This window comes from Pleuronectes platessa, chromosome 17 (assembly GCF_947347685.1).
Source record: "Pleuronectes platessa chromosome 17, fPlePla1.1, whole genome shotgun sequence".
Classification (NCBI taxonomy): domain Eukaryota; kingdom Metazoa; phylum Chordata; class Actinopteri; order Pleuronectiformes; family Pleuronectidae; genus Pleuronectes; species Pleuronectes platessa.
In genome coordinates this window covers 15,991,708-16,013,225 of record NC_070642.1, presented here as the reverse complement: position 1 = coordinate 16,013,225, position 21,518 = coordinate 15,991,708, and the positions used below count along the sequence as shown (strand labels likewise).

The 21,518-nt window shown below is 43.1% G+C and overlaps 1 protein-coding gene across 5 annotated transcripts in view; it reads left to right on the top strand.

Annotated features, from left to right (window-relative positions):
- Positions 1 to 21,518, top strand: part of utrn (utrophin) — a 169,993-nt gene that overhangs the window by 91,414 nt on the left and 57,061 nt on the right. For 4 of the 5 annotated variants that reach the window (XM_053445855.1, XM_053445856.1, XM_053445854.1 and 1 more), the window contains 4 exons: positions 7,542 to 7,714; positions 9,222 to 9,378; positions 18,681 to 18,810; positions 20,928 to 21,196. In XM_053445855.1, the coding sequence (XP_053301830.1) occupies positions 7,542 to 7,714; positions 9,222 to 9,378; positions 18,681 to 18,810; positions 20,928 to 21,196 (729 nt within the window). Of the gene's footprint in view, positions 1 to 2,952; positions 4,378 to 7,541; positions 7,715 to 9,221; positions 9,379 to 18,680; positions 18,811 to 20,927; positions 21,197 to 21,518 lie in introns of those variants that run through there. The other variant, XM_053445859.1, reaches the window with a different exon arrangement.

Here is a 21,518-nt window from a genome sequence, read left to right as displayed (position 1 = left end):
TGTGGAGTGCTGGACCTTTAACGTACAGGAACAGTTCTTTCATCTCTGCCCCCCCCCACTACGATTTGTTCCACAGTTTTACTCGTTTTTTTTTGCTGTCAAATGTGCAAATAAGAGCTACTCTGTTCTGCAGTACACACACACACACACACACACACATCCCAACACATATCAGGGCCCTGATCGCTCCAGAACGACGCTGCCCTCCTAACAGGAAGAGGAGTGTCACTGATAACCTGGGGGCACAGGAAGTGATCTCATCGGATGTGGCCTGTTTGAGGAGCTGCGAATTACAGTGGAATGCTTCAGCCACATTGATTTTGGTCAGATGCTATACACTGCAGTGGCAGAGAACCTGGATTAAATGTAATTGGATGAATCTTTGATGAGCCGACTGGGGAATAGCAACAGAGCTCTAATGCTGTAAGAGAGCTCGGCTGTTAGTGTTGGGCTCAGGGGGTATTTGTGTCTCTGTGCTTCTGTCCCCATGTTTGTCTTTGTTGGCTCACGCTGGTTCACTTGCTGTTTGTGATCTTGCGATATGCTTGTCCAACTTAATTCCGACAGTATGGCCCCTGCTCCCTCTTGACATCATCTAAGACAGAAAACTGGTCTGCTTCCTCCCTCCTCGCTTTTTTGCTGTTGCTCCTTGAATCTTCTCCTTTTTTGGCAGTTTTCTCACTACTTGGGTTTCAAAAGGCCAAACAGTTTTTAGCAACACTCAAAAGTTTTTTTTTCTTCTCTTATTTGTTGAAATCCCGATAGGCATTAATTAATAAAGTTGATCTGAAGGAAATTATTGTCTTGTGCACCTGTCTGTCTCTAGCTGACGTGCCATACAACGCTGAAGCAGACACGCTAGTCAGAAGTTAGTGAACGAGTCATGAAACAGTTGTCAGTCAGATCACCTTCAAGTGTTATTGGGGGCGTTGTTTTGACATGACAGGGGTGGAATTTATGGGTTGCATTTCGTTAGCTTGCTCTTGCTAGCTTTAAATGGTGTTAATCTACACGCCCCTCCTGGCCCCTCGTTGACATAATTATCTGTCAAACAAAGATGAGCTGAAGTATTTGTCAAAGATATTCATGACTTTATAGTATGACATCTTTATTGGAGCAGCAAATCAAAGTATTGGTATATAATCCTTGTTTTGGCTCCATGTTTGGTCTCCACCAGCTCCTGGGGGAAATACCGTATCTGGGTCTTTAGCTGCTCATTGCTCTTCAAGTTGCACTCTGCATTCTGGTGTCTGGTGCTTAGCAGGTAGATAACGTTTTTTCACTAAAGAAATGAAGGTTGATGAGAGTGAACCAAACAATGAGCTCATACTGAAACTATCCGTAGATCAGAGAGGAACCTGCAGAGTTGTTGTTAATTCTCTGTGGGTTCCTCGCTCCATTAGCAATGCTGTCCACATTATACATCGTTAATCTAAGAATATTGATTTTCTTGGCGCTGTAAAGTTTTAACTTAACTTATTGGAAGGCTGAGTCATTCACAACAAGCCTGACTAATCATGTTCAGCAGGAAAAGTTGAGGATCCCAAGCATCAATGGAGAGGACAGAATTATAACTATTTTATCTTTCCGTCTCTGTTTACTCTCCTTCGCTCTCTTCCACTTCCTTTGCTCGTTGATATTTTAATATTTTATCGTTTGTTTTAGGATGTTGTTTTCCCTTGTCCCTCTCTTGGTCTTAGGGTTGCTCCTCTGCTCTTGTTTTCACTCTCTCTTTCTCATCATATTCACTTAAATTTATTTTTCTCTTCTTCCCTCTTTTTGCCTGGAGAGCTGTAAGCATTACATTCTTACCCCTGTAATGGTCCTAATCCACTTAGCTTAGTAATGTAGCCCAACATTAACCCCCACCTATCCTGCGATGAGCTCCATTTATAGATTTGTGTGTTTACATCCTTAATAAGCCAAAGTATCAAAACCCCTGGTAACTTTAAGTTGTCAAACATGTCTTGCAGAAACGTGTTTTTTTGTTAAATCTTAGCCTCAGCTCATTGGTGAATTAGTTATGCACATGAAATGTGCCAATTCCAGCCAGTTAATTTTACATCCTTCACTGCTAAGCCCTCAAACAGCATGTATTTGTCAGCATACATCAGAAACGCAGTTTAAGGGCCTTAGGTATGTAAATAATTTTTATCTGCTAAGCGCACTTCAAAGTCTTTGTCCTATGAATATGCAACACATTGTTTTTTTTGTCCCCCTCGCTTGACAGCCATCTGTCTGCACGTCTTTGATGCACACCACATGTTTCCACTGCTGTTCCAAATGCCAACACACACTCACACTCGCACACATCCAGGTTTAATATATGGAACGCATTTTATCGCCTGCACCTCTTCAACATAGCCCTATAGACCGCAGCAGGGAACCAAGCCCCTCAAACCATGTTCTATGCATTTATTGAGTTCAAAGAGTTGCGCTTTAGTTTATGGAATTAATTTCAGGGCCTGTTTAACACAGTTCTCTGCAGACAGATGGGGTTCAAGTTGTGAGATCTAAACTATAACAGGTTTTTCATTGATTCAAATACAGGTATAGAGGTTTACACCATCATAACAAACTTCCGTCTTCTTCTGTTTGCATCACTCCTCAGCGAAATATGTTGAATGCTACCAGTGTAGCTCTTCAAGTTTGAAACCCTGCTCTCACTTTCCTTTTTTCTTTAACACAAACATGCTTTTCCTTTTTATTCCTCTCTTCCTGTCTTGTTTCACTTCCTCAATTCCCAATTTCTTTCGTTTATCACTTCCATTTTGCAGCCTAGCTCCGTTCAGGCCTTTCTGAATAGTAATAGAAATACTGACCCTTTTTCGATCAAAACTTTTCTCTGAAACTCGCTCTACCATGCTGTCTGCTCGCACAGGCCTCAGGAAGTGGGTGTGTAGTGTGTTGAGTTAGTTGGAGGGAGAGAGAGAGGGAGGTAGAGAGAGAGAGATGCAGAGAGAGGAGGGGAAAGGGAGGATACTGATTATAATAATAAACAGCTGTGTGAAAGAGTGGGGCGAGTGGCCGGAGAGAACAAGACTAACATTGGAAGGAGAGAGAGGTCTGGGGAGAGTGTTTGTGTGACCCCAGAGGGAATCAAAAAGTGAAGAAGAAATGTAACTTTTTAAGAAGATGTCTCGTGCCAGGAGAGAAGAAAGGATGGGATGACAAATAGATCAACATTTACTCAGTCTCAAGAGGAGAAGAGATCAGCGCTCCAACTGAAGAGAAGTTGGAGAGTCGGACCGGCTGCCCAGGATTGAGACGACGAACCTTGAGGCAGCTCCCTGCCGACACGTGGTTCCAGAAAGAGAAGGAGGCATTCTTTGACTTAAGTGGCCCAGTCATGGCAGTGATTAGGGGGGTGTGATAGAGCGAGAGCAGACCGGAGTTGGAGACCTGGGAGCCGGGTAGGAAGGCAGACACTGAGGTAACTTTGTCTCCTCGAGCCCGTGTTACCTTCACTCAGGGAAATGAGAGGGCAAACCATGTGCCTCTTTGTTTGCACCGTCTCTCCCCTGTGAAGTGTGTAGGGCTGTGTGACTGAGGGCCGGGGACAAGGTACTTTTTATCTGAGCAATTGAAAACAAACGCCCCAGCCCTGCCTGGGGTTGGGCTGCCGGACGATGTGTAAACAGCTTCCTTCATGCCCAGAGGGGAAGTAGAGGAAGGGAAGCGTAGCAAAGCTGAAGGAGAGAACCAGACCTGTCCTCCTCATCTTGGCGTTTTGCATCAGCCTGCCGGTCCCTCAAGACACAAACCATTATCTTCAATTTGCAGACCTCCGCCCAAGATTTGCTGGATTTCCCTCCCAGCTTCAGTGACCCTCTCCGGGCCAAAGGAACTAGGTTTCCAGCCTCTGGCTGCCACTTTGTCAGACCTCCAGTGGCACCGGTCATCCTGTTAATCCTAGTCCCAGCTCTGGAGCATGACTGCAGGGTAACTCTAACCCCTCACTCGGCTGGCTGCCTGTCCAAAGAGGATGCTACGAGCATGCGGTGGGATTGGGCGAGCACTCACACCGGCATGCATGCACAGGTGCTGCCAAGGGGTGTGTGAAATGTGTAGATCGCCTGTTTCGGGACTGCGACCTGGATTTGGCTGTCTTGTGATTGAACATTTCTCCAAAGCTGGGTTTCACCGTAGTTGGATTCCAAATTCTTCAAACTTTGGATTTGCCATTGATCTTGACCCTGACCACGCAGGTTTTGACCATAACCACTGGAGGACTTACCCATCCGTCCCGTCTCCTCACCAACCTTTTACCTGTGTGACACAAGTGAAGATGTAGACAGTGGGAGGAGTCAGAGCACACGCTCCAATATGATTGGATTGAACTTCAGCTTGCGGGATTTTTTCGGAAAGTTTGAACAGGTACATATCTTCGGAGTTAAGCACTAACTTTCTATCACAGCTTGGCCTTGACCTGTCGGTGACTTATGAGTTGCTGTGTACCATTAATGCAAATACAGCCAAGATTCACCCTGGTCTCCGTCGTGTTTGAAGTCGTGATCTAACGTAGTCAGCTTTATGAGGTCGGAGTCATTATTGGACTCATTAAAATGGAATAATCTGTTCTGTCCTGCTATGCCACTTATCAGGGAGTGCTACCATGCAGAGAGAGAGAGAATTAGTATAGGATGAAAACCAGAGTTGAATTAAGCCTGATTTTTCACAGTCGAACTTTCCTGTAATTGTGTTTTTTAGAAATATGGATTAGCCCTTCAAGGCCATTGTTGTTTTTCAATATAAAACACCTACTTTGGGTTAAAGGATAAAAAACAAACCATTAGGTTTGTGTGTATTTAACATATATTTAATGTTTTGTACTCCATAAAGCTATAAAGTAATTGTTGTAACTTTAATTTCCAGGCCTAGATCCAACAAACTCCAACACTTTTTACAATGTGCATGTGATTAATTTTTACCTACTAACCCACACGTGCACATCTGTATAGTGATTGTGTTTTAGCAGATCAGAGAGCCCGGGTTTCACATGACTTAGTAGCCGACTGTGTTATGAGTGCTCATAAATATGTGTCACAGACCTCAGCATCTTCACAGATCAGCTTAAGGCTCCCTTGCTTGTTTTTTTTCTGACTTTGTGTTTGCAGATAGAAACCAGAATGGCACTCAGCAGAGCGCATGCCTCCGCCGAGGCCCAACAGTCCCCTTGAATTCAATCAAGCTGCACCAAATTTCGCACACTGATGATACCAGTTCCTGTTTGTTAACTCAAGAACCCTGGATTATTTATCTCGCAATGTTAAAGAAAGCGAATAAAAAAATGCCCTGATCCACACCAAAATTGTATGGGTTCTTCCTCTAACCCAGAAAATATCTTATTAATAAGTTTCATAGGATTTCAGTTGTTGTGTGTAGTCTTGCTTGCACACAAACCATCAAACACGTGGAGAGGAGTGAAAATGTAACCTCATTGGCAGAGGTAATTAAACGTAGTTAAAAAACAAATGTGAGATTGTTTAACGCCTCTTATGATTCGATTTTCTACAATATCATAACTAAAACATGGAATAGTGGCATTTTGTAGCTGACATGTTGACCTGTGCCATTCAAATGTGTATGTTTAGTCTGTGTGTGTGTGTGTGTGTCTGTTAGTGTGTGAGAGAGTGAAAGGGATCACACAGAAGTAGCTCCGGATACAAGTTGACATATATAAACCTCTGACTTCAAGTGGTCTTTCAGTGGGTGATATTAGATTTAAAGGGGGCTCTTGTAAATGAATATACAGTGTGTGCCTCTATATGACGGCTCAGTCTGTGGCTCCTCTGTCGTGAGTGCAGTCAGTGTTACATCCAGGGGAAGTGCAAGTGCTGAAACAAAAACAAAAAGGAAGCACTCGGGTAATGACTTGAAACGCAGCCAACAGGCTCAGTGGCCCGAATGACTTTCTGTTTTTTACCTTCCTGTAATTTACTTTCTGTTTACCTTTCCGTCTTTCTTTCCTTTTCTCTTCCTTCTGTCTGTCTCTCACTCTCTATCTCTCGTCTGTCAGAGGAATTTGATTTGTGTCAAAAAGACAGCTGACGATTCCCCTGAAGATCAGAGCAAAGGGATTTGCCTCAGCCTTTTTGTAAATACCTATTGGCATTGCGTATATTACATACACTGCTTCAGATGACTGTGGCATTTGACAGTTGTTTTGTGTGTCGTCCCCTTCTACTGTCGCTGGACTTTGTTTTTGTTTGCTTTTTTGAAACAAGTTTTCCAGAGTAGCTTATGTTTAGTCACTTGTTCTGCTCAACATGCACATGGTATGTGTTGTCATGTGCATCTTGCCCCCACTTTATCTTTGTCGACCATGTGTTTGTGTGTGCGCCAGTTCCCATTGCTGTACACTTTATTTTCTCCCACTGGAACATGATGTATTCAATATTGTATTCAATTAACATTTTTAACACAGAAGGTTTAATTGAAAGTTATAAAATATATTTTTTATTATTGATAATTAATTTCTATAATGTGGCTGCAAAAATGTAACCATGCAGAGACATTATTAGTGTTTCCCTAGATAAGGCAGTAATTGTAAAATGAAACTCAGTTAATTGCATAATTTCCAATCTGAGAAGGATACGCAACTACAGGCACTAGCCATCAGTCATCTAACACAACTTCCAGTTCTATATATATATTTTTTTATTACTGTTCACCACTGTTGCGACCTATAGGTGACATTACACATATCTACACTATTCTATCCCATTTGCACATCTGCTGCAGGTGTTGTTACACCCGGCCGTATGGTCGTCTCTTCATGTGCAGTTGAAATGGCTTTAACTGAGGGTTGTCCCAGTAAAGAGTTGGAGAGGGAGGGAGAGACGGAGGAGAAAATGGAGCAGTTTCACACATCTAAAAATAACAAATTTGACAGGATCCTCTACTTGCGTCAGCCCCCCTTGTGGTTCAACCCTCACACACACACAAACTCTCACACACACCCTTCGAGATATGGTTGTGTAATAGAGCCGCCGTGTTCAGGACTCACACACACGGAAAAATTGTGCTCTGTCACATTATTGCATGTGATGGTCTCCTGGAGCCACATACACATTATTTTAGAGGAGCTCCGCATTACATTAGAATTTCGTACTGTATCCCAGCATTTAATTAGCTAAGCTTGCTTTGGAGTAGCCTTGGCACAATCTACGAGCTCTAGTACGGATGTTGAACTTGCTCTGGGACCTGCTTCAGGTCGGGGTCGGGCCTTTCCAACTCAGTGAGAATGTAGAAGTTTAAATCTTTTCTTGTCAAAAAAAGTCAAAAAGTACCTTGAGGATGTTTCATGAAACTTCTCTGCCCTCTGGATATATTGCGAGCAGTATACCGTGAACTCCCCCAAGACTAGTCCAATGTTATTTTCGGTTCATGGATAATCGCTTGTGACAGCGTAGAAGACTGTGACATCCAATTTTGGGTGTTTGTGATGCAGACTTACTCTTTTGCCGTCCAGTCCGTGTGCACAGAAACCTTACCCCGAAGAGCCGGTCGACTCTGACAGTCCCTCTGTGTGTTTGCAGGACATTCAGGCTGAGATCGATGCCCACAATGACATCTACAAGAGCGTGGACGGGAACAAGTCAAAGATGGTCAAGGCTCTGGGCAGCTCGGAGGAAGCCGTGTTCCTCCAACACAGGCTGGATGACATGAATCAACGCTGGAGCGACCTGAAGGCCAAATCCGCCAACATTAGGTCAGTAAAAACCAAAACTTAGAAATAGAAATGGATTTATTTTTCCTCTCTCGAGTGTTTTGGGTCAGGGTGCTTCGCTGCTCTGTTGCTGCTCTTAGAAAAAAATCCACATCTTGATTGTGGAAATGGTTCAAGTAGGTCTCATGCTTCAGTTTCTCATTTTACAAAAACAAAGTTAGTTTAAGAGAGAAAGTACGATTCTCAGAAGAGAAAAGCTCTGAAGGACTGAAACTCTGAATTCCATTATGACATCAAGTACTTGTCCTCCAGGAAACCAGAAATATTTTTTAAACGGACATTTCGAGTATTACTCACGAGTCTCTGTCACATCACAAATACACTGTGCCTAACTCTTAATACTTCCTTATATTTACTGGACCGTGCAGTATTCTTCGCTCACGAAAAGAACACATTGATGGAACATGATTTTCATGTGTTGGATTCATGGAAGAACCACATGTGTCCGATTTCCCATGAATCTAAGTTGGCACAGGGAGATAAAAAAACAAACAAACAGGACCTGACAGTTCACATAAACTTCTGAGGACACAGACAGCGCTGCGTCAGCCACAACCTTGGCATCAATAAATGTGATTGGTGATGGCTGGCAACGTGGAGGGTGACGGAAATGAAGGTGGAAGTGAAGTTGACAAGGGCCAGATGGAGATGTTCAAAGACAAAGTGGAGGAGGTGAGGCTAAGAGAGCGGCGGAGCCACAGGGACAAGGTGATAGGTTAGAGAGAGTGAAGAGAGACTAGGGGGAAATCGAAAAATCTAAAAAAAAAAGATTCTGTGCTGGAACTTGTACGGCTTGAGTGGAAAGTAATAAATGGGTGTTAGTCAAGGTCAGACAGTGCAGGCAGAATAGGTTGGACTTGTTCCACAGGAAGACAAGTGAGAGAAAAAATTGACAGTGAGAGATCAGTGTGTGTGTGTGTGTGTGTGTGTGTTTGTGTGCGTGTCTGTGTGTGTTTGTTTGTGTGGGTGGTGCACTGCTCTGGATCTTGATTGTATACAGCCCATTATGCCTTAATTGCACTACATGTGTAATTAAGGCTAACTCGGCGAGTGGCAATAGGAGGTCTCTGTGTTCACAGTGTTCAGATACATTATGCCCGAGGAGAGCAGGAAAACAAAAGCGCTTATCAACACATATTGCATGCATGGAACCACCCACACAATTAGCGGCCAACTGTGTTCGCTTTTACGAATAACATTAACTCCTGAAAGGCAGCAGCAGCTCTGGAGTGGTCAACTGTGAGGCTCTTTATCAGGGTTTGGTGGTGATAAAAAGTTTTTTGTTGATTTCCATGAGCTGTCTGAAGAATTGAAGTGGCCCTACTTCTGTATCAAAAGTATTAGCATTGCATAGTTGCCCAGGTTACTTTTATATTAATGTAAATCTGAATATAACGAAAAGTAAACTTGCATGTTACTCTTGAATAGAACACGTGGTTTTGCAGCGATAGGTATAATTATATTTCCCCTCGATGCTGTTGATTGTCAGAGCGCACCTTGAGGCGAGTGCCGAGCGCTGGTCTCGTCTGCTGGGCCTCCTGGAGGAGCTGTGGAGGTGGATCTGCATGAAGGACGAGGAGCTGGCCCAGCAGATGCCCATCGGAGGAGACGTGCCCATCTTACTGCAGCAGCAGAGCCACTGCACGGTATGTACCATGGCCCCAGGCGGTGTTCCTGCCACGCTGTAAACGATTCATCACACCTCTTCACTCATTGTTCTCATCCAGCATCCAAAATGTGTTTTTTAGTTTCCTACACATTTTTGGCCACATTCTCACCCTGCAACATTAAGTACCATTGTATCTACTATAAGTGAATTTAAGGCCCTTACAAGGTTTTACATTTTTTATTTACTTTTCTACAATCATAATGTTTTGGTGGAGTTGTTATCGTTCACTTATTGACTCCATGTGGTTTGTTCAACCTGAGAAGGGCTCTAACCTGCCCAAATAAACAGGAACACCCAAATGAGGTGTGCAGAAGTCAAAGTAGCGCTGGGCCATAAAACAATATCTGTTATTATCACAATATGCTTTTTCCGCTTTTGCTATATAACGAAAGTCCAGTATACATTGATATTGCTTATGCATTGTGCGATTACAGTAAAGAAGTTTAACACAATGATTTGTAATATGTAGCTTCCTGTTGTCAAGTGTTTTTTCATTCTCTGCACATAAATTAAAACCACAACCTTCTCCCAAGAGCAACCTTAAACCCTAAAAAAAGAAATTATACGATGTTTATCTTTTTAATTGTCGATATCGACTGATGTGAAAATCTTTATAACTTTGACCATATCGCTTTAACTTTGCAATGCTTCGACCAAAAGTCCTGACACTGGCATTTACAAAAGCAGGAACAACAAACTAAGCCATCACTGATTTATTTATACCTGTGCCTGAGTGTGTGTATATATTGTCAAATACACACTTATCACTCTGGTGATTGCTATCTGCATAATTAAGCATCAGTCTGCTCCCAGTCTTTTTATAATCACAGCAGCACTGGCTTACGCTGATATACAGATATATGCTTCGAGGACAAAGAACCTTACAGCAGACAAAACAGCCCAATCTATAACGTCCCAGACTGAATTTAATAACCCAGACGGCTGATTCACAATATTTTATAACGCTGTTGCAGACTCTCACGTTTAATAACCCTCCATTACTCTATTCAGTTCCTACACAAATTCTGAACAGTTGAAGCCACGAGGAGACACTGTGACATTATCAAGCATCAGGCTCATCAGCGCTGTGGCTCCAGTGCATCAGTTAAACAGTCGGGCCTGATCACAGCTTTTGTGTTTTTATGTGTCCGTGGTTAATAATCCCCAGAGTTGTTACAATAGCTCAGTAGTACTCATACACAATCTTTTTTTTTTCAGTAGGGAGCCAAGGAGCAAAATCAAAATCACTACCTCGCAATCGATAATGTTGTTCCACCTATTTCATTCTCAGAATTATTGTTATTTATCTGCCTCATACCACACTGTATCATTTATTCTAACAAGCGATCGATAGCATCATTGGGCCAACCCATTCATATCTTTGTCACCGCTGCCATTCTTCATCCGTCTTCCCCGCTGTATTATTTATTCTGGCCACTGGTTATTGTGCGTAATTGCTTTCAGATAGATGACTCGCCCCGCGGCTACTCCCGGTTCGCCGGCCGCCGCTACTGTTGATGTCGCTCGTGACATTGCAATGCGTTTTTCGGCACCCCCGTTCACCACTCTATTATTTTGTTCCCCAAAATGCTGTGAGAGGAGACACAGGTGCAATCAGGCGTGGGCGCAGGATCACAGACACACTTAGACAGATCAGTAGACACCCTCAGGGGCAAACTTCACACACACACACTCCTATGACTAAAGCACATCTGTGTGTGCATGTGCATCGACTTTATTAGAGTGGGACAATTTGTTTCGTAATGTGATTATGTAATCATATATTACATAACATTTCCCCATTACGTTTGGGAGAGGTGATGCCAATGAAGACTAATCGAGCAATCAGACACAGGCACGACCCGTTCAGGAAACGCTGAAATGAGATGTGTGCTCAATTATGAGACGGAAGTGAACACATCTCTGTAATGTAACATGGAAAGAGAAGACGAAATGACAAACAAGAAATACTGACAAGGGAAGACCAATGAAAAAATATATAGTTCTACAAAAAGTCTGTAAAATATTTCACATTTAAACCCCATCCTAACCCATTGAGAGAGATGGATAACTGATCTGCGGTGGAGACAGTGTTGGGTCGTTTCCAGTGGCAGATGATCAATTTCTTGGCTGCCTTAATGCCTGCTAAGTGTAGCTCTGTGATGATTCAATGAAGAATCATCAGTCAAAAGGAAAACAGATTGACAATAAAACAGAAGAAGAAGAATTTCCCCCAAGATCATCGCTAAAAAGTTATTACCCCCGCCAAGTTCTATTTTTGGGTGAAATGTTTTTTCTTTTGTTTATTTGTTAGTCAGCAGGGTTTCGGAAAAACAGTACTCAAACAATTTGTGGTCTGAGATGTTTGTCTCTGACTTGTCCCCTGATGCAGAGGCAGGTCCGTCCCCCCCCCCAATCAGACAGGCTCTCCTAGATAGGGAATTGTTGCTGAGTGGGCACATTAGATGCAGCAGAATACAATCTTCCCGCACCTCCATTTTCACCTTCCTCTCCTCATCAGCCTCCCTCAGCTTCTCTTTCTCATCTCTTCTCTGTGGTGTCCAGCCCAATGTCGTTCGCCCCATCTCCCCCTCGACCCTTTTTTTTTTTACCCCCTTCCTTCTCGTTCTCCCCTCCCACCATGTCATCCACAGGCCTCCAGCTTTTAGAAAGCTCAAATAAGAAATAATGGAACAGGGGAACGGAATGGGAGGAAGCCTCGCTCTTCATTTTGGATTGTGTTTTATATTTTTTTCTCCACTTCCTTCTCCTCTGTGTTCTTAATCGATTGGCCTGGAGGTCTGGAGGACCCTGAGAGTTATGAGGAGGCTGAGCTGCACAAAGAGCCGGGGCTTTGAACATGTCATGCTCTATTACGTCCACACACACAACACAGAGTTTCCTGCATAGCTCATGCAAACGTCGACGCACACTTCATTCATTTGCCGACACACACTCACACGCAGCAGCTGCTCTGTCAGAGAGATGAAAGGAATATGTACTGCTATGGTTTGGTTTGGATCTAGGAGGTAGGGAAGCGATAGCACAGATAAACCTTGTCTTTTTTTCCTCCTCTTTTTTTATCCGGGACTTTGAGAGATAAAAGGAAGCATAAGCCACTTTGTCCAACAGAGAGAAACAGATATTTTCTGTTACTGAAGAATCACAGGCAAACGTATTATGAGGGAACAGTGGTTTAAACAACCCCGGAACAAAAGGGATGGAAAATGGCAGGAAATGGGTCCAATTCAATGAGGAGAGAATAAGTTTTAATGTGGAGGAAATGAGGTCAGCAGATTTAGAAAAGGACAAATAAGATGCATCAACTGTTGAATTTGTTTCTGTCCTTTCTGAACGGAGCCCTATTGGCCCATCTCACTTGACCAACTTCCCGCTCCCTCTTCCGCGTATTGATCTGCGTCTGATTTCCTCGGCTTAATTGGCAGTAATAGCGTTTATTAATCGCACGTTCACTTATCCAATAAAATGCCTCCGTCGGCATCCGTCCGATTAAACTCATCAATCTGCTGTATTAAATTAACACAGCTTTGAGATAAAGCGAGTGGGAACACGGGACCAACTGCCTGTGGGTATTTTTAATGACTGTTATCTTTCAGCAACAGTTGGCCTTTAGTCTACAGTGTTAGGACTGTCCAATCAGGTCTGTTCTGAAACTCATCCAAGTGGGAATAAGTATGAAGAACAAAAGCTGGATCAAATTGAGTTGACCTTGTTTTTCTTAGTAGTCTTAGGTGGTATACGAATACCCCCTCTGAATTGAGGAGGGGGTCTAATAATCCACTTTAGAAAACGTCTTATATCACTTTACCTGCATGATTGATTAGCGCCATTTGCACCTGAAGGGACAGATCCCAGACGAGAGTTAAATTAAAGTGCGACGCTGGAATCTATCATATCTCTTTCTTGAATACTGGGATTGCCTTGCTGTGCGTAACCTCTTTTTTTTTTTCCTCTGCTTCCGTGACACTAAATACATTATTTTATCATTCTGTCAAGTATATACCTCGTAAAGAACATACACCATTATCCACCACCGGGGGAACGTGCCTTCACCTGAGCAATATTGCAGCAGTAAAGTTCCTATAATTAATCTTTTCATATTGAAAATGGATCTCTGATGAGTAGATAAACCTGACTGCAAATCCTGGACGTCTACAAGGTCATTATTTTTGATTGTTTTATGGCCCACAGCGGTGTTATTATCAGTTTCATTATAGTTGCATGCATTCAATGTTTCAACAAAACATCTCTCAAAACACCAATTAGAGTGCAGCTCGCGGCGCAGGTTTCTGAGCCCAACCCAACCAGAGAGAAAATTATCCAAACTTTAAAAGGCCCTGTTTTTTTGTGTATGAACCAGACACGAGTCCAAGGTTTCCTCCCGATTACAGGCATGTGCAGCCTGAAAAAAAGCAAGAAGATAACGCCCCAGACAACGTGACTGAATCCAAATTATATTTAAAATGTTTTATCCACACTCATAACACCAATTAACCAGCATTGGTGACCATATTGGAACATTCATAGCTAAAGAGCCAGATATTTCCCTCAGGAATTCATTAGGACTAAAAAAGGAGCGTCACAGTGGACTTGCCTCTCTACATGAATGCTAATGTTTCTCCATGTTTGCTGGTGAATATGCTGTAAATTCACCATGTCAAATTATAAAGAAATAATATGTCAGTGCAGTGTTTACTGTCAATCACAACTGCATCATCGCTCTGGTTTCCATGGTATCATGTTCAATAATAATAGATGATTTCATGCTTCAATTGGGATAGAAGGACCATATGATTCATTTTTATTTTTCATTCCTGCCAGAAGCATCAGAACAAGCTTCTCTAAAATTCTTGTAAATAATTGCAGCAGCACAACACTGTAAAATAAACATAATATCCAATACATATTTTAAAGAAAAATCATAGAAACAACGTGTCAAGTCAGAATTTTTTGCTGAAGAAACTCATGTATACATTATTATTTAACTCCGCTTTCCTGTTTTATTAACGGCAAAACAGTGGCCTTTTAATTTCTGACACTTCTGTGGGAATAATACAGCCAGTGGGCGTCTTTACTTGTTTTAAAATGGCCGAGCCTGGAGGCAGTGGATCAGTAGAGCGTGTCAGAAAGTATGATTTTAAACAAGCACCACCTATCACGAGCTTTAACAAGAAGCGGATGCTACGGGCAAAGGAGCAATCGAGGTCACACTGAGACTCCTTCATCAAGTGTGTAACTGTGAGCAAGAACAAAAATCTAATCTGGATCATTTTCTTCAGGCTTTAATACAAAAAATACTCATATTATTAACTCCACCGAGGAGTTTTCACCCGTCTGTTTGTTGATTGATTAGTTTGTTTGATTGTAAGCAAGATTACACACAAAAACGGATTTCCAGAGAACTTGGAAGAAGGATGGGACGTGGGCCAAGGAAAAAACCATACAAATTTGATGTGGATCCGGATTAAGGGGCTGATCCAAGGAATTTCTATTACATTTGTTATCATTTGCAGCATTTTTGTTATTTTCAAGCATATTTAGGAGGCGGCATCCAATATATCCAGATCTGAGGGAAGGGTACACGATGCCATTTTGAGTTTATTTTATCTGCCTGATAAAAAAGGAGCTGGGCCTTTTTTCATCCTTGAAGAAGACAAGGGGTTGTGGTCAAATTGCGAGGAGGCCACTGCACCAGGGGGTCGAGAGCAGGAAGAGGGATGTTTGGCAGAGCTCCGAAAGTGGTTGTGTTGCGATGTTATCTCATCAGCGCAGGGTACACGGTGATAAGAGTTTGCTGTGCTGTTTTGGCCACACACACACACACAAACAGAAACTCAGACCTGGACACAAACAATCCAAAATAAATACACACACACACACACACAGCCAAGGTCACTCATAGCTACAAGATGGATGCTGCAAGTGTTGTGGTTCTGCCAACAGGCTTCTCTTCTCCTGATCTTCACTCGCCACAGAAGCCTCGACTAATTCTGGCGTTCCACAACTGAGAACTGTTAAAAAAGAATGAGCCATTGTTTCACATAGAAACCATGTGGTATGACTCACCACGAGCCAGCTGGGATTCGCCTGTTCAGAAACAACGACCAAGCTTGATTCTTTACCTGGACTTTGTACATGGGTTTGATATTTACCTCACACGCTGCGTCTGAACACTGTGTCTCCTTGTGTGGCACTTTGATACTGTGAGTGTGTTGAGGTTCCAAAATGTAAAAAGAAAAAAGGGTCTTGTTTGCATGTTTGGAAAAAGGTCTTTGGTGTTGTTAACTGTCTGAACTGCGAGGATACCCGGTGGCGGGATGACAGGAGGAGCGGCTGCTACTCTGCATTCGCCATTGTTACAACCTGCTGAGGATTTTGTTTGTCCCTTTGGAGGCAGTTAATATTGAAGGGAGGTGTTTGGGGGGGGGGGGGGAACTGCAGTCATAAGTTTCAACATTTATTGTGAAAGGCAAGTGGTACACTTACCTAAAGCTGACCAAGGCTGAGGTGTTTTATTTTTACGATAATAAGAGGGAGCTTCAGGGGTCAGTCGTGACCTTGGGAACAGAATTCGACAAAATAATCTCACCACAATATAAATAAATAATCCATAATAAATCAATGCAGGGAAATTACTTCCCTATGTTTCCACGTGCTGTCGTCAATAAATATATAAAGATCAAAATGGATAGAGGTTTAAAAAAAAAAAAGGATACAAAGATGTAAATAAAATCTGACAAATACAAAAGTAAATGCACTTTCATATCCCCACATCAACCACAACCTACACATATATCCATACATACTGAGGTGGGAAGTTACAACAGGGGCTTAAGGGAATGTGCACAAATAAGTGAGCATATAGTTTGTTGTGCAGCTGTTCCTGAGTTGTTAGTCACATCCCTCTATCTTCATTGTATATCCGTAATATTATATCATATATTTTCCTTTGTCTCTGAGCACTTAGGGCTTGATGGGAGTCGACCACAATGTTGTCATCTCTATGGCAACCTCCATGCTCTACCATGTGTTGTGATACTTTATTCACTCCAGTTGTCTGACAGCTTATAATCAAGCTGTGTAACTGCATAATTAAATATAAACGTGTTTAGCTTGTTTGACACATTGTGAATTTGAATAACAAAACATTTAGAGATATAGTTTATTTTTTTTCTAAAATCAAGACATAGTGGATAAAAGCATATCGTGGAGTAGACAGCTCGCTGGTTTGATGTTGTAAACATAGTTCCCTTCATATTCAGCTCTAAACGTCTCTGGTTCATCCGACCGGGGACGTTTCCACCAGGATGATGGAGCTCCCTCCTCTGTCTGTGATTAGGAGGAAAGAATTTAAATGTGACGTTACAGACCTGATATCAGAATATTTTACAGGCTGAACTCAACCTCTTCATGCTCATTCAATCCCTTGTGCAGAACTAAAACCAAGGAGGAGCTGAATTTTGACTGCTACTTGCCCTCACAGCTTTATTTCCCCACCCTCCTCCTCCTCTTATCCCCGCTCCCCACACACACACACACCTCTTCTCCTCTTCCTCAATCACGTCTCATTTAGTTTCTATCTCTCAAGGTCCCCTCTCGGAGCTACCTGCAGATTATCTTTCCACCATGTGAGCGAGGGGGAAATCATTGGAACGGAGCAAACCATTTATTAGCGTGGGTGGGGGGTTGATCTAATTTGTGTTCAGCCGGATGCTCAGTTTTTGGCACTAGGGTGTGTGGGACTTTTCATCACAGTGGTCTCAACTTTACTTGTAGAGGAAGCTACTCCCAGAAATTAGTTTTAGTATTTTCTTTCGAAGCTAGGGAAGAAAATGGCTTGTACGTCTCAAGGTTGACTCGCCCCATCCTTCCCTCCCCCGCGTTTTCCCCATCTCTTGTCAGCCCTTCAATTTACACTGTACATTCGATCCCACTGAACTCAGCATGTTGTCATTTTGTTGTAGAATTTTGGTGCTTCAGTTTCAACCCCCCCCAGGTCTGTTCAATGAGTCCGCTAAGTGAGTCGTCCCATCTCATCAACAGGGCCCGAAACTACAGAGCGCTGCCTCCTCACAAAGAAATCACACACTCGGATGGGCAGCGAAGTCCCCCCCCCCATGGGGTTCAGACTTATATTAAAACAAGAATAATTATCTTCTTACATGACACGCCCGCTCCCTCTTTCTAGTTTTATGACTGGCTGTGAGCTGTGGCAACGCTGAGTCATCAACAAAAGAGTGTCCATCAAATTACTTTGTGAACTTTTTCATCAGTTTTTCTGTACTGTAGGGCTTGAAGTGTGTGTCTATGTCTGTGTGTGTGGTTCGTTGTCTAATAACAGGAACTGGATATGTGGTATTGCTCGCACGCCCTGTAATGATCATTTCTGCAGGGTTATAGCTCCCAGCCACTCACTTCCATTCGGCGGGTCGCTCAGCTAATTTCACATCGACCCCGAGGAAGTAACCCAGCTTGACCCCCCCCCCCCCAACTCTCGCCTTGAATCGCTGCTCTGTTGTGAGAGCTCCCACTTCCACCAACGCTCATCAGATACCTGCTCTGTCTCTCTCTCGCTCTATCTCTCGTTTCTCTCCTTATTTCTGCTTCACCTCTTGCTTTTCCTTTTAATAAGGGAAGACTGGGCAGGGAGAAGTGTTTTGTTATGCGGTAATCACCTAATTAGCCGTTGAGAGTGTTGTTTATCTCCTCCATAAGCTGCGTGTCAACATCCTAAGTTGTTCTTGTGTAGATTATTCTTGTGTACATTCACAGAGCCTGAGTTAATCAGGGGAGACTTTTGTGATATTTTGACGGTCGCAGCTGATCGAAGCAGAACTCGTCGATGGGGGGGGGGGGGGGGGGGGGCAGCAATATGGAAACAAGACGAGATCAGGAGAGAAGAATCAAACGTGCACATATTCTTAACCCCTTTCTCAAATACCTACAAAAGATAAAGCCTACAAATGCATTCTCATTGAGATATCATGAGAAAGATCACTTATTAAAGACATATTCTGATTCATAGTTTCAATTTGGGTTATTGGTTGAAACGGTATTCATGCTCTAATGTTTAGAAAACACATATCTCTCCTCAAACTGTCCACTGCTGCAGCTCCTCTTTGACATGACTCCAACTTTGCAGACCCTTTCAAATCCTGTACAACACATTAGAAGAAAGATAAACTTAAAAGGCCTAATATGTCTCCTTTAAAATCAATATTTTTATGTATTCCACTGTCCTGTGCTTCATACCTGCAGGGGATACGGGCAGAGCTGAAGGAGCGTGAGCAACTGGTGAACAGTACGTTGGACCAGGCCAGGATGTTTCTAGCTGACCAGCCGATCGAGGGTCCTGGAGAGCCACGCAAGATCCCGCAGCCCAAGACGGGTAGGTTTGCTCTCTCATAGTAGCAGTTATGCTTGCTGCACACTAGAGGATTTTAAAATGTTATAAATGCAGGACACTAGAGTGGTAAAGCACATACCAGAGGATCCAGTCGAAAGGCAGGAGCACACACTCTGAGTTGTGATTCCAGACACTTGGGGAATCACAGAAACTTAAAAGACAAACATATACTGTCGTCAGAGGATTGCACTTGTTTGGGTTAAACAAAAATCTTACTTTGGCTGTAAGCAGCATTCATCCGGTTGGTGACGCTTTCCGGGCCGTTGGTTATTGCAGGTTTAACACATTCTCCCAATCCCTGATCCTCTCACGCTACACATGTATCCCTATGTCGAAATCAATAAGGGTTTGATTTAGTCAGTGATATCGAAATCTGCGAGCGATACAGGATCATTTGGCCTGATGATCGGTTAAGATCAGCCTCAAATCTGCAACGTCACCGTAATCGAATTTAAAATCCTGTGGTTTACAGCAGTTATTACAGCTTCCTTATCAGGACAACTTCTATTAAAGTCTGAGGTTACATTAAGCATCAGGTGGTTTGATCTTGCAGTAAGTCTTCAGGTATCAAGTCAAACCTCAGACAAAGGCTCTCGCTCTTCTTTTCCTCCTCTCTTTCTCTTCCTGGTTCAGTGATATCATCATGGACAGATGTTGACCGGCACATTTCACATTTTTGCGTCTATAAAATGTAGTGAATAGTTATATTCTGAGGTTCTTTACGCCCCCCAAACACTTCATTTGAGTTCTATGGTGTGATTCTTTTTTTTAGGCCACTCTATTGAGTATAAATTTCACACTCTACATCCGGACACTGAAATAAATTGGCATGTGGTTAAAAATAGCGTTCCACATATTGAACAGGACCACACAAGAGAGATGACCTCTTTCCAGTTTTGTAGTGTGGGGGGGTTTCTGTCACTAGGTGTCACATCTACAAGAAGACTAAGCTGTGATGAAAGTGTTTGAGGTACATTTTTTCACCTTTTATTGGATGAGACACAGTTGAAAGCTGCCAGGAAATGAGAATAGAAAAAGAGGGCGAAGCCGTGCATCAAAGATCCTCGGCTTTCCACTAATATCTGAGTTGGCGGCAAAGCCAACACATAACGGGGAATCCAAGAATCAAATATGCATCGACTCGTTTCCTCTCGGTATATCTGTCGTACGCGGCAGCAGAAGTCTCGGTTAAGTCAGCGCATTTCCCTTTAAACCGAACCCCTACTGTGTAAATAATTAAAGCAAGCCAAGGGGCTGTGTAGAGGTGTGGTGAGACTTCAGAGCGCGGGCCGATCGGCTTGTTGTGTGTGATCTTTCGTGCGGATATCAAAGCGTCGTCTCGCTGTATAAATAGATAAAAAGCTGATTTGAGATCAGAGGGTGCGTTCGTCGTGTAATCAGAGGAGACGGGATTTCTTAGATTGACACTGTGTTTAAAGTCTTAACCATTTTAATTGTCCCACATTCGCTCTCTCTGTATTTTCTTTTTTAATGCTACTAAAGTCAATTTTAGATTTAGTTTTATTTGTAACCCACATTCTTTATTGTGTGTGTGTGTGTGTGTGTGTGTATGCATGTGGGGCTACCTTGTGTTAATTACAGACCTATGTGTGTGTTGTTGTATGAACTGGGCAGGGATGGAGATAATAGGGGGAAAGAGACATTGCAGAGGTGCAACAGGTGAAGATGTTAATTCATTCATGACCCTGCAGATATGAGGAAACGCTGCTCCTGTTTCTTTGTAGTTGAAATGGCTGGTTGGAGAGCAGTTTTCTCATCTGCCGACTCCTCTGGCTCCCCTTTGTCCGCATGCTCCTGAAATATAAATGACTTTCTAATTGAGTGAGTAAAGGAGAGAATTGAATTTTCAGGAAACTTTGCTTCTCCCGTCTCTCATTTGCAGCTCGCCTGTAAAAAGGTGCATATAGTAGTTGGGGTTATGAAATAAAATAAGCCGGTCGGCTGAAGGGATTTGCCTGGATTTGATGAGGACACTGGAACAAGTACATAGACCAATAAGGGGTCAGAAAACTGTGTTTGTTAACAAGTAAACCTACATCTCTGTTAACCTGCCTGTTTGCTCTGATGTCTTCCTCCAGACCTCACCCCAGAGGAGAAGGCCCGGGTGTTAGCTCGGGCCATCCGCAAGCAGACGGGCGAGGTGAGGGAGCGGTGGGAGCGTCTCAAAGGACACGTGGGCGGCTGGCACAGTCAGGTGGAGCGGGCGCTGGAGCGACTCCAGGAGCTGCAGAGCTCCATGGACCAGCTCGACCTGCGGCTGACTCAGGCGGAGGAGGCCAAAGCTACCTGGCAGCCTGTGGGGGATCTGCTGATCGACTCGCTGCAGGACCACATCGACAAGACCATGGTGAGTCACAGTGCTCTGTGTGTGTCTGTGTGTGTGTGTCCCTAAAGTAAAACAGGCATTAGACAACTCACTCCTCTTCCCCTCAGTGTCCTTAACTAAAAATCCTGGCCATTCGCTGAGGATGCTTGCGTTGACATCGTAAACTACTGATTTAGCTGCACTTCATGAAATAAGTATGTGCACTAATGTGATTGAGACTTGGATGTGGAATCTGTCCCGATTTCAATGCTCCAAAGACCAAAAAGCACTAATCTGCTGACGAACACTGTTTGACAGTTCTGTCTTGTTTGATTACAAATGCTTTTTGATTCAATTTGAGAAG